The sequence below is a fragment of the Cheilinus undulatus genome, linkage group 6 (assembly GCF_018320785.1).
Source record: "Cheilinus undulatus linkage group 6, ASM1832078v1, whole genome shotgun sequence".
In the NCBI taxonomy this organism is placed as follows: domain Eukaryota; kingdom Metazoa; phylum Chordata; class Actinopteri; order Labriformes; family Labridae; genus Cheilinus; species Cheilinus undulatus.
In genome coordinates this window covers 1,551,199-1,569,645 of record NC_054870.1, presented here as the reverse complement: position 1 = coordinate 1,569,645, position 18,447 = coordinate 1,551,199, and the positions used below count along the sequence as shown (strand labels likewise).

Sequence of the window (18,447 nt, the reverse complement as noted above, 5' to 3'; positions counted from 1 at the left end):
TGAATCTTGTTTGATTTGGGTGAATGAGAGATAGGATGACAGATTCGATCGGAGTTGTTAGTGCTTTTCTGATTATTTTGATTTCTGTGTTAATGAGTGAGATGGGCCTGTAGCTTGAGCAGTGAGTTGGGTCTTTGTTTGTTTTGAGTAATACTGAAATTAATGCTGTGTTCATGTGGTATGGAATTGATTGATTGTTCTTAATTTCATCTGCCATTCTAACCAAAAGTGGTGATATTGTTTTCCAGAAATGTTTATAAAATTCAGTAGGGTATCTGTCAAGTCTAGGGGCTTTATTGTTTGTCATGGTCTGCAGTGCTTTTTCGTATTCTGTGGGAGTAAGTGGAGCGTCTAAGATGTCTGCCTGTTCTTTTTTTAATGATGGTAGTGTGATATCATTTAGAAAACTGTCTATTTCTTTTGGATCCTAAAGTTAAATAAAGTTAGATTTACTTTTCATTTTTCTCAGATGGTGTGCTGAACAGAATGACAGGTCACTTCCTGGTTCAGTAGGCGAGGTTAGCCTAACTTAGGACCTGAAAGAAAAAAGAAAATTACACTGGATGAGAAGCATGAAGCTTTAAGAAAGAGTTTCCAACATGTTTTACAAATGAAACAGAATTTTGAAGTGAAATAAAGTAAACAGTAAATATAAAACATAACTGTCAAACTGAGTTTATATGACTTAAACAGCTGAGTTCTGCTACTGAAACTTTTTTTAAATTAGGGAATCATTTTTCTCTGATATTTAAGTCCTTTTAGCCTCTATTCTATCATCTCAGAAAAGCTGATGTATCAGTTTTGGACCTCTAAGTTAACACAACCTTTTACTATTTGGTCTTATAGTGTAAAGATGGAATATGCTTAAGTGAGGTCTCTACTGGTCCTGGAGCTGTTTTCAGCCTGGTTGCTTTAATATCTCTGCCGTTAGCTTGGTTATTCTCTCTTGTTGTTTGTTACTGGATGAATTAAGAACGTGCAGAGTCATTAACGGCCTCTGCCTCATTAACATTAGTGTTCACATTTCCATCTATTCAGTTCAGCATGACAACTGTCAGATAGAATCTATCAGCCGCAAATAACCATTCATTAGGAACACCCGTGAGAGTGTTTGTGTTTCTACTACACTGAGATAAAAAAAATCATGACAAATAAGAAAAAGATGATTCGGTAAATTAAAACTGCCAGGGACAACCAGGCATGGTAAACTTGCTAACTAGCAGTTGCACACAAAGACCTGACTGCTGCATGCGTGCTGCAGCTAATGCAGATCCAGTTTGGGTCCAGCTATTAGTCTTCATGCTTCAGTTGCTCTAAACAAAGTGATCTTACACAGCCATTAACGCACAAAAGAGTTTCATTTTGCCTGCTTCCAGGATCCCTGGCAGGATCTGGGAAACAGCCCTTAATTTACAATGACTTGTGCAGCCACTCAAACTTTTCCAAATCTGGAACAATCTTTCTCTGCGATCAGTGATTATTTGCATTTCTAGCAGAGACTCTGCAACAGTCGACCAGATGGCTTCTGCTGATGGAGAAGCTCATTGGTGAACTGAGTCAGTTGAGATGAGTCAAGTATTGAAATTTGAAGTTCACTTTGATTATTTAATGTGATCTTTCACAAATTTACTAATTCCAAATGCTTGCATTTATTTATCATTGACGTAAAAGTATCTTATCCTTGAGCATAGCAGCTCAGAACAAAAGGAAGATTTATAAGGAAGCAAAGAGGGCCAGTGCAGCAGACCTGTCATTACTCCCACAGAAACCTTAAACACAACAGGAGAATGTGCAACAGATGCATTTCTTTTCAAAGCCTTTAAGTGAATACCAAAGAAAGACACAAAGTGAGATTATGAAGGTTGCAACAGCAACAATTTATTTAAGAACGTCCTTTTTTAAATAAAAAGTAAATGTATACATTTACAGGAGTCATTTTGATTTTTTGTACAATATTAAAAACACTTTCTTAATTGGCCATACATATTTTAGGGTTAAAGGTTTTATAAACTAGTTTACTTTGCACAAAATCCACCATCATAATAAAGACATAGTATCTCCTGATGAAGTAGAGAAAAAGAGCAGGAGAAGGGATTTATATACATATACATATACAGTGCTTAACAAATTTATTAGACCACCTGTCATATTTGCCTCAGAGACCACGCTTTACCATTTTGAACAGGAATGAGGAATTTCAAACTGAATTTACCTTTTTGTACCCAAATATGAGCCGGCTCACTGGGCTTCTCTGAGAAGTCAGAAATGAATCAAGCATAACATTCAAGCACTAAAACTCATTTTTCTGTTCAGGAATGCAAGTAAATAACTATAATTTGACATATTAATCAAGAAATATTAGTGTGCTTTACAATTTTTTCAGGTTTTTTTGTAAATCAGTAAATTTGAAAATTCATGGATAACAATAATAATTCTATTTTAGCATTGACAATATCATTTCAGTTAAGAGCTTCTACATATTGGTGTATTAACATTGCAGAAACATAAAAATGATTTTGGTAATTACCAATGCTGTTCATTTAGGGCAGCTGTGGCATAAACCTTACTTTGGTTAGGGTTAGGGTGGTCTAATACATTTGTTAAGCGCTGTATATTTATATATAAAGCCTTTTTGATGCACAATTATGAACTCAGTAGGGGTTCTGAACTCTACAGATGTGTGCTCAATAATAGGAAATAGTTGGAAATGACATTACAACTAAGACCACTATAATTTTCATCTAAATGAACTGAAATTGCACATTTATAGTATAAAATAGCTGATAGAAAGACTTAAAGGGTCATTTTCAGTAAGTGATAAAGACGACAGCTGTCTGCATCTTCTGAACTATACAGTTATCATTAAAATGGAAATATAATTCTCAAATTCTATATTTTAACAGAAAGCTGCTTCATAAATCTGAGTTTCAATAAAAGATGAAAAAAAAAAGTTCAAGTCATACAAACATGGCATAAAACAAAAATAAATAAATCAATAAATAAGGCAATAAGATCATATGTACACTCTGATCCCAGTCCCTCCAGCTCCGCTCCTTCATGTGGGGACATGATGGCTTTTCAGCTGGTATAAGATTGAAGAGTGGATGCAGTCCTGTCCGGCTGGAGCGTCGTACCTCATGAAGCAGGGGTGGTCTTCAGGCGGACCACAGTCCAACTGCAGGTCCAGCCACTGCCTGTAAGGAGCGTTCTGTCTACTTGGGTCCGTCAGGATCCGGTTGAGGGCCATAATGTAGCTGAGGGCCATCTGCAGGGTTTCATACTTGGACAGTTTTTTGTCCTGGCCCCACTGGGGGACCACTCTGCGTAAGCAATCAAAGGCTGTGTTCAAACCCTGCATCCTCTTTCTCTCTCGGGCATTAGCAGCCATCCGTCGCCTTGTGGCAGTTGCATACTTCTCTGGACTCTTCAGGTCTTGTTCTGAGGACTCAGACCCAGAATCGCTGCAGCTTGGTTGATGACACTTCATGATGTTTGGCTGAAGGATGAAACCAGTGAAGGTCCTCAGATCCCGAAGAAACTGCGAGGAATGAACAAATGTAACAGAGAAGTCTTCTGTGTCAGTGCCAGCGTCCTCCTTGAGTTTTTCCTCTGTGCTGAATACGGGTTAGTCCGATGGAGGAGAGTCCAAGACATTGATGATATTAGGGACAGAGAAGGAGAAGCTTTTATAAGATAGGACAGCTGAGCAGGTGGCAGCAGGTGGACCCCCCCACCCCCACACCAACCCCTCACCACCCAACCAACCACACCCACACGCACACATACCCACCCACACACCCACACACACACACCCACACACACACACACACACATTGTCAGAATTACTAAAACAAAAAGACACCCAGACAGACATTTAAACACCCACACCCACTCAGGCCTATATGTCCAGCATACACACCCACACACACAAGAGCCTGAATGAGATTCTAATTATCTAGGGCTGGGCTATCTGCTAGTGGCTTCACTCATATGCCATGTGTCACCAACATGCAAAGTCTACCATCTGGTAGCCATACTCTCCACAGTCGATAGGAGAAACAACTTTTAGATCAGTGTTAATCAACCCTGCTCAACCAAAGGGCCAAACTGCTGAATAAAACACCACAACCGAAGTAGTGAAAAGTGGCAAAAACCTGGGTAAAGGGTTATGAAAATGAAAATGTGGCCTAAAAGGGCGGAAAGTGACAAAAATGTGTCAGAAATTACAAAAAATGAGAGACAGATGGCATAAATGGCAAAAAAGAGGCAAAAACTTTGCAAAAACTGAGTGAAAAGGGACTACAGTGGGCAAAAAAGAGGCAAAAAAGGTGGGAAAAATGAGCAAAGGTTGGGAAAAGTAGCATTTAATGGCCAAGTGCAGCGTTAAGTGGGATAAAAGTGGCAAAAAGAAGTGGCAAAAATTACCTAATGCATTGAGAATGCATTAATGCATAAGTGGCAAAAAAGGGGAAAAATACTAAAAAATTACAAATAAGGGCAATTGAAATGTACAGAATAAAATAAAGATTCATAATTAAAGTCTATTGTACAAGTGTGGGAAACAAACTGATCAAAGCAACTTGCAAAAGATGATTTCTGAGGTCAATATTTCCCTTTTCTAAGGTTTTCTGGGGGAATAATATTTCAAATTAAGACATAAAAGAGCCACAAATAATCATAAAAGAGCCACACGTGTCTAAAGAGCCTGTTTTAGATTGTGGCTATTTCCCAATCTAGCTAACATGAGGCTAACTTTACCAAGTGTTGCATCAATTTGTAAAGGTGATAAAAAAAGATTAATACCACTTTAACCCCTTAAAAATCTGTAATACTCTCCTTAACCTAAGAGTCAAATATTATCAGTTAAATCCCTAATAGAAAGTGGCCTGGTTGAATTTTAAATCCATAAAGAAGAAATCTGTGAGACATCGCAAATATATTTGTCCGCGCCACGCAGAAAGACTACATTATTTTTTTTATTTTTTTATTAGTGATAAAGTGAAATTACAGAACAGTAACAAGAAAACACAACAAACATACAAACAAACAAAATCAATTGATTAAGAAAATAATAATAATAAAAAACCCCAGACATTATTATGGCTTTGGTGTTGGATAATCTGTGGTGTGCTAAGAAAGACTACTTTAATCACAACTGGTGAAATTTGAATGAGCTGTTTGTTTCTGGCCTTAACTAAGCTCAGTGTGATGGCTGCATTAAAGTTCCTAAAAAACCTTCAACCACAAAAACCCTGATCTGTGTAGAAGTCCAAGAAAATGAGTCGGACATGTCTCCTTCATCGTTATCACCATGTTCATCATCTGTAGATGTTAGACTGCAGGATCTGATTTTACACGTAAAATAATGAGCTTGTGAAAATCTGAAAGGATTACTGACTAATATTCTAATGACTTTGAAGGCGACAGAACACAAATAAAGTTTGACACTGATGCAATAATAAAATCCTGTACTATTCTGTTCTTTAACAGAGTAACTGTGGTACATAATCAGGCTGACTTACAGCTTTGTGAAAAGATTTTTACCCTACACTGATAAATTATTCATCCCAATCTACTTAGAAAAACCAAGGCACCTTTTTTCATCATTTTTTTCTGTAGATTATCCAGATTAATCTTTGTAAAAAACACTACTCTGTTTTAGTTAAGAACAAAAAAAAAAAAAAAGTGAAATTTACTCACATTTTCAAGTAGCTTCAACAAGACTAATTTGTGTTAACTTTTTTTTTTCTTTGAAATACATGTAACTTCAATTAAACTCAGCTTGTAAATATGACTCATGCTTTCAATGCAGTTAAACACAATAACTTAAGTTATATAATTTATGATTCCCTCATTAGAAACACCTTAAACAATGCCTGCAAAGGAAATATCTGCATGTTTCCACATCTTCTTGAGTTTCCCTCATCAATGAAATATTCAGACAATGATTACATTTTTGATAACAAATATAAGTCAGGCACTCATTTTCAGGAAGTCCTCTTTTCACTCTTGGTGCAGATGTGTTGACCATCAAAATCAACAATAGTCCATCAGAAAGATCAACAAAGGAATCCCAGCAGTGATCTCTGTACAACATTCAACATCTAAACTCACCTGATCACATTTAAACACATCTAAACACATAGAAACACTCTGCCCCAGGGCATCATGGGAAAATTCTGCCCCAGATTTGTGTCCCACCATTCTGATCCATCATCACTGCCATGTCTTCAGTTAGCAGTTCATCTATTCCTGATTGTTAGAAAAGACATTTATCACCAATCTGAAATACCCACAATGCATCACAGTGGCATTTATTCGTGGATAATGTCGTTTTTGGTAGTTTTGAAACACAGAATGAAACTGAGTAAAGGTAACAAAGTCAGGCTTAGTTATGTGGATAAACTTTGAAAGATTGGCTAACATTACTTAAATTATTCTTGTTTAGGACAAAAATCACAATATCTTTAAAATAAACTGCCAACAAAATTAGGTGTGTTTATGTCACGCTAGAAACTTTGATATTTGCTGTTGATATAGGAGATTAAATGAAGTTAAATTTACGTTTCCCCATATTCATTTTTCTCAGCATGACTTTGTGAGTCCTCCTTTGTCAGGAATGGTGTGATGCTTGTTTAACTGTGTATGTATGGACTAACTCAAAGCTTGGTTGGAGAGAGAAGCTATGAATGATTAATAACTGTCAGAGGTCTAGAATAATGCCTCTCTGGTACTGGGTCATGGAAACACGCTGAAGCTGTCTGGTCACTTTTGGGTGGACTGATTAGCTGTGCAATTAGGCATATAATCCCATCCACCAGTTGGTTCGCTGATCACAGATTGATGTAGTTTGCCAGCTGCTGCTTGTCTTGTCTGATGGCCTTGTCTCAGACTCGGCCCAGCCGTCAATGTTGTCCACTCATTTTTCTACGCCCCCTCACATGATTGGCTTTGCTGAACACTAGTGACTGAGCTATGCCCTCCACAGAAAGCCATATGTTGCAGCTGAAGAGTGACAGAGAGAAACGTGTAATCTTGTGGATTAAATCTCTCATGAGGAGATGGAGATTAGAGCATAAGCATATGCTTTGGTAGAGGAGAAAGTGTTGGGTTAAAACCCCTCAGGTTGTGAGAATCATCACAGGATTACTAGGGAAGCAGTGAGAATAAACACATTTTATTGAATGAGCATAAAAAACACAAAACAAGTGTGCTAATACTTTTGGTCTCTAATTTTTGCACTTTAACTGCTGTGTTTTAAACAAGCATGAAGTATTGGTTCTGTAAAATAGTCTTTATTGTTGTTGTACTTCTCTTATCAATTTCAGTACACTTAAATATTTTCAGCATGACTTAAACAATCATGAAATGTGGATAAATTTTAAAAGGAAACGCCCAGAATACTTCCTGTTCAAGACCAAGTAAACAAGGCGGCCCAGCAGCTGGTCTAACAGGGCCGTGAGGGTAATTAGGTCAAGTAAGGTGAAGGAAATGTATGCCCAATTGAACTCTCTTCCTTTCCAGTTGGACTGGCGCCTCATTGGCTTATGAGCTTCTCTATTTGTTTTGAATACAGCCACAGTAAAAGCTATCGGGAGTGTAATCCAACTTTAGCTCACATAAGTAGAAGAGTTAATAAAAACAACCCCTTTTATACAGCGCTGTGAAAAGTATTTGCCCCTTTCTGATTCCTGAGTTTTTTTGCACATTTATCACACTTAAATGTTTCAGATCGTCAAACCAATTTTTTTATATTTGACAAAGACAACCCAAGTAAATACCCAAGTCAGCTGTCCTATCTTGTCTGAATAATTATTTAATTTTTTAAGGGACAAAAAATCCAAACCTATCTGTCCCTGTGTGAAAAAGTAATCACCCCCTGAACCTAATAACTGGTTGTTCCATCCTTGGCAGCAATAACTGAAATCAAGCGTTTGTGATAGCTGATGATGAGTCTTTCACATCGCTATGGAGGAATGTTGTCCCACTCTTCACAGAATTGTTTTAACTCAGCCATATTGGATGGTTTTCCAGCATGAACTGCCTGTTTAAGGTCACACCACAGCATCTCAGTTGGATTTAAGTCCAGACTTTGACTCAGCCACTCCAAAACCTTAATTTTGTTTTTTTGAGCCACTCAGAGGTGGACTTACTGGTATGTTTCAGGTTGTTGTCCTGCTGTATAACTCAAGAGTGCTTGAGCCTGAGGTCATGAACTGATGGCTGTATGTTGGCCTTCAGGATTTTTTGGTAGAAGAATTCATGGTTCCATCAATCACAGCAAGTGGTCCAGGTCCTGAAGCAGCAAAGCAGCCCCAGACCATCACACTGACACCACCATGTTTGACTGTTGGCATGATGTTCTTTTTATCAAATGCTGTGTTATTTTTACTCCAGATGTAACGGGACGCACACCTTCCAGAAAGTTCAACTTTAGTCTGGTCAGTCCACAGAATATATCTACACTCTTGGAGTCATTTTGGTTGGCCGACCACTCCTGGGAAGGTTCACCACTGTTCCCAGTTTTCTCCATTTGTGGATAATGGCTCTGACTGTGGTTCTCTGGAGTCCCAAAGCCTTGGAAATGTCTTTGTAATCTTCTCCAGACTGATAGATTTCAGTCTCTTAGTTTCTCATTTTTTCTTGAATTTCTTTGGATGGTGACATGATGCGTTTCTTTCTGAAATCTTGTAGCCTACTTTACTTTGTCTGACAGCTTCTATTTAAGAGATTTCTTCATTCAACAAATCTGGAGGTAATCAGGCCTGTGAAACTGAACTCAGCCTTCCAAGAACTGTGGTTATTCACAGTTAACTCATGATTTAACAAGGGGGGCAATTACTTTTTCACACAGGGCCAGATATGTTTGGACCACCCCCCCCCCCCCCCCCCCTTAAAAAATTAAAACATCATTTAGAAACTGCATGTTGTATTTACTTGGGCTGTTTTTGTGAAATATTAAAAATTGGTTTGATGATCCGAAACATTTAAGTGTGATAAATATGCAAAAACATCAGGAATCAGAAAGGGGGCAAATACTTTTTCACAGCGCTCTATATTAAACAGAATTTTAAATAAAATATCACATGAATCATCGTTCATCCTAGTACCAAAGAAACAAAAAAAGTATAGTTTGATTCAGCTCTAACCAAGAATGAGATTTAACAGCAAATAATACAGACTACAGGCCAACACAGCATGTTGGGGATACATTATTAAACCATCACAGCGATTTATTTGTATTTGGCATGCATAAACATAAAATCAATAAATTACGGGTTAAATGTAGAAAGAAGCTCACTTTAAAGGAGCCATTGAAATAAAGTGATCTTTAAGCATATTTACTCAAACACTCTCTGGAGATGAACAATAACTTACAACTAATTTTGTTATCAACTTTTTAAGAAAGCATTGCTACCAGTACACATCTATGTGATATCACAGGACTAGCAATAACCAACAGATGTTAACATTCAGCTTCACAAAAAAAAAGGAAAAACAAACAAACAAATGAGTCTTCTCACCACAGTGTAACTAATGATGGCTTAAGACATTTTAATCCGTCTTATTCTGTTAACTCTAGAGTAGATAGGGATTCAGTGTTGATAGCTTTAAAAGAAACATACATTGCAGTTACACCCTGAACGTATTTTATCACAAATAATATGACATCCACTTGTACTATCATTCTTGCTTACTCCCCACATTTCAGACCATGATCAGGGTACAAACTGCTAAGAGTCCTCTGGTCTGTATTAAGCTCAAAGCTCCTCACTCTCCACCTTGGCCTCAGGAGGAGAGCTGGAGAAAACAATAGGGCCGGACTCTGGCGTTGGACAGGCTGACTTGATGTCAATCCCCAGAGCTGTCAAAGCAGCATAGCGGCTGCCAGTGAGTGCAGACTTTCTCTGTGGTACAGGGATGCTCTGATGCCACTGGGCTAAAGGTGCAGCAGGGAGCCAGCATTATCACTTGGGTAGAAAAGAATTAGCAATAAAGCTTGATAGCTTTGCATCACATTTACCATAGATATCAAGCCTGCAGGTACAGGCCACGATTCCTGCCTCGTTTTTTGCAGAAACTGTGTACCACCCAGCATCGTCTTTGGTTGTCCGCTGGATGAGGAGGCACACGTATCCTGTTTCATCCTGGCTCATGCTGAAATAGAAAATACTTGGTAGTGTAATACAAATCAAATAAACTTTAAAAACCTTTAAGTTTTAGTACATAATACTAAACCACTTTGAAGAAAAATTCAAAGCTCTTACTCACATGACTCTGTCTGTAGTTTTAGAAACTGTTTCATTGTCTTTCTTCCAGAAGATTACTGGGGGGGGCATTCCCACCACTCGACACTCCAGTCTTACCGGAGAGCCGTCAGGAATACCCATGTTCTGCAGTTTCTCCACAAACTGGGGAGGGTGCTTCATCTCCTTCTCTAAAAAGGCATAACATTAATAGTTGAAACAACACATGGGCCATCGAGGGCAGGTATAGTGTCTAAAAGCATGCTAGTGGCTGTATCCAGACCTTACCTAGTACTTTCAGTTCTAGACTAAAAGAACTCTGCCCTGCTTTGTTGCTTGCAATGCAGGTGTATGTCCCAGTATCATTCTGTGTCAGAGGATCTATGACTAAAGAGTGGATGCCATTCTCCCGCACCAACATCTTGTGGGAGAGGTCTGGATAGACTGGCCTCCCATTGACCAACCACATGAGTTCTGGGGTGGGTAGGCCACTCACCTGGAAGAGATGTTGGAAAAGGTCAGTAAGACAAATGTCTTACCTTGTTATCTCAATGCCAGTTTCCAGGGTCTACTGACCTTACAGTCTAGTCTACACAGTCCTCCCTCATGAGCTAGCATGTCACCTGGGGCTTGGAGGAAATGAGGCTGTAAAAAGCGCTCCTGGGTTTGCTCACCTTCAACTTCCTGTATCCTGGCACGCACCCTTGCAACGAGGTAAGCAAAGCATGTTAAAGAGAGATTCTGAAATAATCATTGCAGGTCTGTGTTATGGTGCTTTTTTGCACTCCAGTATTGATCATTACTGCTGTGAAAGATGGTTATCAATAATTATACTGTGGCCTTGGTGAATACTGGACATTGATTGGCTCTGGCAGGTCCATTGATGTCCATTAACTTCTGACATATGGACACCTATCAAACTTCTCAAGTAGTCCAGGTCAAAAAAATCATTAGACTGTTCCAAATTAATGTGCAGCAGTCATTAGATGGTAGGAGTAACCATAGCAACCTGAGGCAATCATATTTTCTGAGCAGGGAGTACAGAGCTGCCAGCCTATGGAGCCTGCGGACCGGCATCAACCGTCACTTCACTGACATAAATAAAATGACAGACTCCAGGTTTAACCAGTAATGTAAGACGGTCTTATCTTCTATATCCAATGTACGTCTTGTTTCCAGGCTCACCTTAACTTTGAGAGGTGTCCCAAAAAAAATCACTTCCCTCCTGTTCTAACTGCTATAAACTATTGTCAGAGGATTCAAACAACATCAAACCAAAGAAAAGAAGCCATTATTTCTTTGTAGAGCCAAAAGAAAAGCTTCTGATAAACCAGCATGATAATATCGGATAAATATTGATGTGTCTGACGGAGAATCAGCACCTGCAGGGCATGGACAGCTCCTTTTCACGTCTGTGACCTCGTAGTGCAGAAGGAGGGATTATTCTGTTTATTCAAACAGCTGGTCTGCTAAAACTAAGCTTTCTATCAGATGACTGTTCATGTTAACGTACAGGTTTATAGTCTGATCACAGATGACTCTCAGTCTCACTCGTCTTCATGTCTTTTCATTGATAAATCCCTTCAGGAAGTGCGTTGAGCGAACTAGTTTTTTGTTCCGTTGTGACTTCGTATCTATGACCTGTCCTATTTACTGGAGTACTGAATAATGTTTACATTCCCTGAGAACGTTATGTGACTGGAATGGCTACTCCAGTTTTTAGTCAAGCCCTCAGGCGATGCAAAGGGAACAGAAATGTTGTTTGAGGGTGAATCCCATTTCTACCCCTTAGACCTTATCTTAGCCCTACCCCTTGGTTTTACGCGTTCACGTCAGGTGAAGTGGTGTCCCAATTCTCTTCTGAATCGAGGGGTAGGGCTAAGGGCTAAAGGCTATATAGCCCTTGAAATGAAGATTTTCCAGGACCACACTTGAAACCAAAGGGTATGATAAATTTCCGAAGGGGAAGGGCTAAGGGGAAGGGTTAAAGGATAGAAATGGGATTCACTCTAGTAAAACTCAGAAACTCAGAAACCTCACACACATGTGCTGCCTTACTGAATAGAACAGTTTGTCTAAAAAACAGACTGGGTAAATGATCATATTGACATAGTACCTGCACTAGCACATCTTTCATACAGCTTCGGTCTAAATCTGTAGAATATAGCTGTTTTTTTCACTGCTTCTGTTAGTTTTAGATTTCAGTATAAACTTCATGGCCTTAGGAAAATGACATGGACAAAACTTCAGCACTTATCTGCAGCTCTTTGGCTAAAAAGCAGCTTTTATAATTGTCTTGATAATAGAAACAGAAGTTCATCCCCTGTATGCTGGTGAGGTTTGCTGTGAGCAGTGACCAACTCACCTTTGTGGATGGACAGGTATCATTCGGTTTCTGGGAGGTCCCGTTTGGACAATCAGATGACCTGAGCAGCTGATTCGTCCCTGTGGCCGTTAATATTAAACAGCAAGTCAGACTTTGCAGTTGGAAAGATGTCATGAACAGGAAGCTGAGTGTAAGTAATACCTGTGGATTGGCTGCCATTACAGTGTAGTTGCCGTCATCATCATTGGTTGCGGACTCTATATGTAAAGTGCAAGTCCCATCACCCTCTCGTATCTTTTTGTAGTGAACGTTATTCCTCAAGACCTGAACGCCATCCTTGAACCAGTATATCTGACAATGGTAAATGAGGGATGAAGATGAGAGGTCCTTCTGTCATTTTTTTGGGACAGTTGTTGACTTCTTACCTTTGGAACGGGGATTCCAACCACTTTACAGGAGAACGTGACCGGCACACCTTCCATGGCTTTGTAATTCTTCAGTTTCTTTTCAAATATGGGAGCGATGCATTTTCCTGTAGGAACATCATCATGTTGCACCTCATCATCTGACTCTTGCACCGGGGTTCGCTCTAAACGGAACTCAATCTCACTCATTAATCTCTGCTCAAAACTTGAGATTCTGTACTCCTGGAAAAGGAAAAGAACATAAAAGTAATCAGTAAAGAACATTTGACTGCATACAGCGACTGTTTTTGTTCCTTCAGCACATTTCTTTTGATTACAATAATACACATACAGCACAGTGAGATAAAGCAGGTCTGTCTATAACAGCAATCTCAGAGGGATGTGCTGTTACTGTGAATGCTGCGACATGCATCTTAAAACCATAGAAAAGTCACATTTAAGTTACAATCTGCCAATCACACCTTAAAAACAATCAGATTGTGACTTTAATGCACATATTGATGAAGAGGATGCAGATGCTTTTGTCAGATGGCTGTTTTAACACTTTCCTCATCCAACCCAGCAAAATTAAGCTGATGGTAAAACTGAAAATAGATGAAAAAAAAGAGTGTTTAAAAGACTAGACAGCGGATACTGGAGTAAAGGACAAAAATGTGTATCTCTGTAGGCAGCAGTGAGAAGAGAGATTGTTGTCAGCTCTGAGAGCTGCTGAGTAGAAGTTTAGCATCAACATCAGAAAACAGAAACACTCCAGTCACTTACATATCCTCACTGACTCCCCACAGGAATTGGCACATTTAAAGGGATATTTCTGGGTTTTTTTAAGTTGGGCGTAATGAGGTGCTTGGCTATAGTAGTGGCATTAGCCTCCAGTGATTTCTGTGAAAGTTGATCCTGTGGTTATTACGAGCTCAGAGAGCTCAGTGGTAGATGGGAACGTTTTATCTGCATACTTTAATGAGTTTTACACAAAAATAGGGCAAGAAAATATGTTGGCTTGCCTGTACGCTGTGTCGCAAACGTACAAAGAGATTCATTTCTCAAAAAAAAAAAAAAAACCCTCGATGTCAGGCAATTATTTACGATGCAGCTTTCAGCATTTTCCTCCTTCCACCTCCACTCTAACCTAAAACGCCAGATGGATCATCCATCTGGAAAACCTTCAATACTAAGCGTTTGGGAAAGGGTCGAGGATTTAAAAAAACCTGGAGTGAGATTGGATTGAACGTTCTGTCTGTCATATCTTTGCGGGCCAATCAAAGCAGCAAATCATGTGACATAGCTGCGACCGAGGTGCATGTGCGCAGCTACTGAGGAATAACATGAACCATGGCGACTGCAGACAAGTCAGTACATGGCTTTTGTCATTTTGAAAGAAACCACTCACTGCTGTTCTTTGTTCTTTTAACCAAGAAATGTCGTCAAGTTCTGATAAAACTGGCACAGCATCCACGCTAATCTCTTCCGCCATAACTGCACCAGCCTCTTGTTGCTGCTTGCTTACGTCATGACTCTGCTGCGCCTGAAAGTACTGCCCCTCATTGCTGATTGGTCCTGTCACTTTCTAAGTGGGCCCAAATGGTTCAGATGGGAGCTTTGGAAGATGGATTTACCAGTGAGAAACACGAAAATGGGCGTATCCATCTGCTTTGCAAGGTTACCTCCGTGCACTGATATCCTCTGATCAGCTGTGTGGGTCTGCAGGCTTCTACAGGGTCACCACACCAAGTTAAAACAAAGATAATATGAGCGATTTCTACTTGAGTGATGATGATGTGCTGTTTACTGTGGATATGAGAGGACATTTATATGAAACAGAGTACACCGAAAAAGATCCATGCATGGGTTTGCATTTTCTACACTACACCACCAGTTAAGTTGGGATTGCCTACTCAAAACTTTCAAATGAAGTTTCTCTGTTCTCTCTTTCAGGTCGCTGACTCTCCATTTGTAGAAGTTCTTCTTCAGTGTAGGGGAGAGTGGGGTGAGATGTGCCAGTTTTTACTCAAAGTGATTTTAAAGTGAGGCCATGACAGTAATGCCTCCAACTTAAGTATGTACACATATTTCAGGATGTGGTGCATCCCTGGGAACAATAACTTTGGATCTGAAATAAACTGTTAAAGAAATACAGCTTTCAGAAATAAAGTGGTCTCCTGGCACAACTTGCCCCTGGTGTGGGGTAAGTTGTGCCTTTGGGGAGAATACGCTGGGGTAAATTGTGCCAGTGGTTATTGAAGATAATTAAAGTAAAACAGAACATTTTAATCTCATAAACTGTAACGCTATATAAAAGCAAGACAAATTCAATACAAAAATTACTCATCTAAGTTTTATTTAGATTTCATCACCCTGTTAAACTAATGGAATAAGTCATATTTTCTAGTTTTTGGGGAAACACAAAAATCTTTAATACACAATATGTGATATTTGTGAATCATTTAATAAAGTGATATTGGCCAATTCTGAACATCTCACTGTGGCTTAGGCCAGTTAAAAACTGAATAAAACTGCTCTTTAATAACAGTGCAAACTCAAAACTGAAATCAGTGTTCGCTTAATTAAACAAATGGCAGGTAAATCAAACACTGATGAGGCATGCCCATCTCCTCACTCCTCCAGCTGTTCTTGGCCTTTCTTTACTGGGTTCTAGGTGTGTAAGTCTCGGTGTGTGGATTTGTTGGGGTGGGTGTGTCAGTGTGTGTGGGTCTGGGTGAGAAGGTGTGTGTGGTAGGGTCTAGGCCTTTTGGTCTGGGATTTGTGTTTCTGGGTGTGTGGGTCTGGAGTTGTGGGTATTTGGGTCTGGTTGTGTGGGTTTCAGGGTTTGGATATATCTGTGGGTCTGGGTTTGTGGGTGTGCCACTGGCACAACTTAACCCTGGCCCTTTGGCACAAATCACCCCACCCCCATTATTTAAAAAAAAATAGCATGATCCAGCAGTTTAGAGCTAACATCATGCTAACTGTATAGACTCATTGTGTAGCCTACTAAAGCATTATAACATGTGTGAAATGATTTTAAACTTGTCTTTAATTTTTCAGACACAACAATCAAAAAACATTGATCATAGAAATTTTACTCTGAAAGGCAAAAATCAGTTTTTTGAGCTAAAATGTGCTTACCTCTTATGCCATGTGTCTCCCTTTTATACAGGATGAGTAAAATGGATGGCTCTTCAAAAATATGTGGTCACATGACCAATTTCTTCTATGGTTTTCTATAAACAAGGGGTGGCACTACTTCCCCTTTGGCACTAATTCCCCCACTCTCCCCTACTCATACAAATATCCTCTCACACCCACATTAAACGGCACACCATTCACCTTGCAAAGCAGATGGATAAGCCAGCTTCCATGTTTCTCACTGGTGAATCCATCTTGCAAAGCTCCCGTCTGAATTGTTTTGGCCCGGTTAGAAAGTAACAGGACCAATCAGTGACGAGGGGCAGTACTTTCAGGAGGAAGAGTCGTAAGTCGACGTAAGCAAGCAGCAACAAGAGGCCGGTGCAGTTATGGTAGAAGACATTAGCGTGGATGCTGCTAAAGTGCCAGTTTTATCAGAACTTGACAACATTTCTTCATTCAGTCATGTACTGGCATGTCTACAGTTGCCATGGTTCATGCTATGCAGTTCTCTATGGAGTTTACTCCTCGGTAGCGGCTACGTCACATGTTTTGTTGATCTGATTGGCCCGTAAAGATGTGACAGACAGAATATTCAACCAATCACCCTCCAAGTTTTTTCTTTTCTAAGGCTCTGCCCTTTCCCAAATGCTGTCTATGAGATCTCCCAGATGGGTGTGTAAAACACATCCATCTGGCGTGTCAGGTTAGCACGCCATCACTCAAATTGAAATCGCTCATATTATCTTTGTTTTAGCTTGGTGTGACCAACTGCAGTCAAGATGGCCGACATGGGTGTCGCTATACATCCAATCCATGCCTGAAGTCCCAAGCGGAAGTTTCTTCTTCATGTTGGACTCAGCTGTCAGTGTTTGTCAGTTCTTTTCGTGCCTAAGCCTAACCCCTGGTGCTGGGTCTCAAATATATCACCTTCCCCACTGCCGTACCCTGAACCTAACCACTCAGGTTTTAATGCCTAAGCCTAACCTTAGACATACAAACTTCCGGTTGAGACTTCCAGTATGGATTGGATGTATGTCGGCCATCTTGTCTGCAGCAAGGTACTCTTGTGTAGACGCCCACAGACCCACACAGCTGATCAGAAGATCTTAGTGCGTGGAGGTGGAAGGAGACAAAACAGTGAAAGCTGCATCGTAAATTAGTGCCTGACACAGAGGGTTTTTTTGGAGAAATGAATCTCTTTGCACATTTGCGACACAGCGTACAGGCGAGCCAACATATTTTCTTGACCTATTCTTAAGTAAAACTCATTAAAGTATGCAGATAAAATGTTCCCATCTACAGCCACTATGCACTGGATCTCTCTGAGCTAGTAATAACCACAGGATCAACTTTCACAGAAATCACTGGAGGCTAATGCCACTACTATAGCCAAGCACATCATACCACCCAACTTTAAAAATCCTGAAATATCCCTTTACACCTAGATTTGGTTCATATAAGGAATCTATATTTTATTAACTCCATGGGCTTGCAGTAATACAAACCTAAAGGGGATCTGTTAAAGGGTGTATGTGTGTGTATGTAAGGGAGCTTTCTCAATTCGGTCTTTTTCCTCCAGAAAAGTGTTCAAGGAAGACGATCTGGTCTTCTAAGGAAACTAAGAAGAGGCTACAGGTAATAGGACTGGAAGTTTCAGCAAGGAAAAATGTAACAACGGTTTAGTGAAACCAGAAGACGCATTTAAAAAACATTTTAAATGATGAAGTTTAAACTCTAAAAATGTTTTTACATAATTAGTATTTGTTAAACGGATGTTAAAAGTTGCTGACATGAGAGATATTTTTATTAATCTTGTTATTTAGAAAGGTGTAAGTCATGACTGACAGTTCCTACACATTTGAAGAACCACCCTGATCATAATATAGCTGCGAGCAATGCAATGCTTGGGACGGAAAGATCCTTGTACCTCATCAAAGTTAAACACAGTAGCAGGTATGTTTGGTCCAGAGGGTCTGCTCCCTGTTTTCCACTCATAATTCAGCTTCTATGAGAGGATAAGGGATGGATGATGAACACTGCCTACTGCACATTCAAACATATGGTGATGGAAAAACACACATGATGAACAGCTGATGACCATGCAGAGTATGTATGGAATTGAAGGTTCTGGGATTTATTTTAAAGGAGTTCTCAGAGTCATAATGACTGTCTTAAATATCAGTATAGGATGGACATGACATATTGAATACTTTGGTTACAAGTGAGAATATAAATATATATACATATGTATAATTGTTAAGTAAATGTCCTTAAAGAAATGAATTGGACTTTGGTTATTTGTAAATTAAAATGAGTGAACAGA

General features: G+C 39.5%; 2 protein-coding genes across 5 annotated transcripts in view; both read right to left on the bottom strand.

The window, feature by feature from the left end:
- Positions 1-3,055: 3,055 nt before the first annotated feature.
- Positions 3,056-3,487, bottom strand: atoh7 (atonal bHLH transcription factor 7). Its single transcript, XM_041789756.1, has one exon. The coding sequence runs from the start codon at positions 3,485-3,487 to the stop codon at positions 3,056-3,058; it is 432 nt and encodes a 143-aa protein (XP_041645690.1).
- A 5,494-nt stretch (positions 3,488-8,981) lies between these two features.
- Positions 8,982-18,447, bottom strand: part of mypn (myopalladin) — a 64,462-nt gene continuing 54,996 nt past the window's right edge. For 3 of the 4 annotated variants that reach the window (XM_041789020.1, XM_041789021.1, XM_041789023.1), the window contains 9 exons: positions 18,052-18,129; positions 12,999-13,220; positions 12,775-12,924; positions 12,613-12,692; positions 10,824-10,950; positions 10,536-10,743; positions 10,273-10,438; positions 10,025-10,158; positions 8,982-9,940 (listed from right to left, as the gene is read on the bottom strand). In XM_041789020.1, coding sequence (XP_041644954.1) covers positions 9,762-9,940; positions 10,025-10,158; positions 10,273-10,438; positions 10,536-10,743; positions 10,824-10,950; positions 12,613-12,692; positions 12,775-12,924; positions 12,999-13,220; positions 18,052-18,129 — 1,344 coding nt within the window. In that variant the 3' untranslated portion in view covers positions 8,982-9,761. The remainder of the gene's footprint in view (positions 9,941-10,024; positions 10,159-10,272; positions 10,439-10,535; positions 10,744-10,823; positions 10,951-12,612; positions 12,693-12,774; positions 12,925-12,998; positions 13,221-18,051; positions 18,130-18,447) is intronic. The other variant, XM_041789022.1, reaches the window with a different exon arrangement.

Excerpts from the sequence above, each read along its gene's own strand:
- atoh7 (XM_041789756.1), bottom strand. The coding sequence starts at position 3,487 with ATGAAGTGTCATCAACCAAGCTGCAGCGATTCTGGGTCTGAGTCCTCA.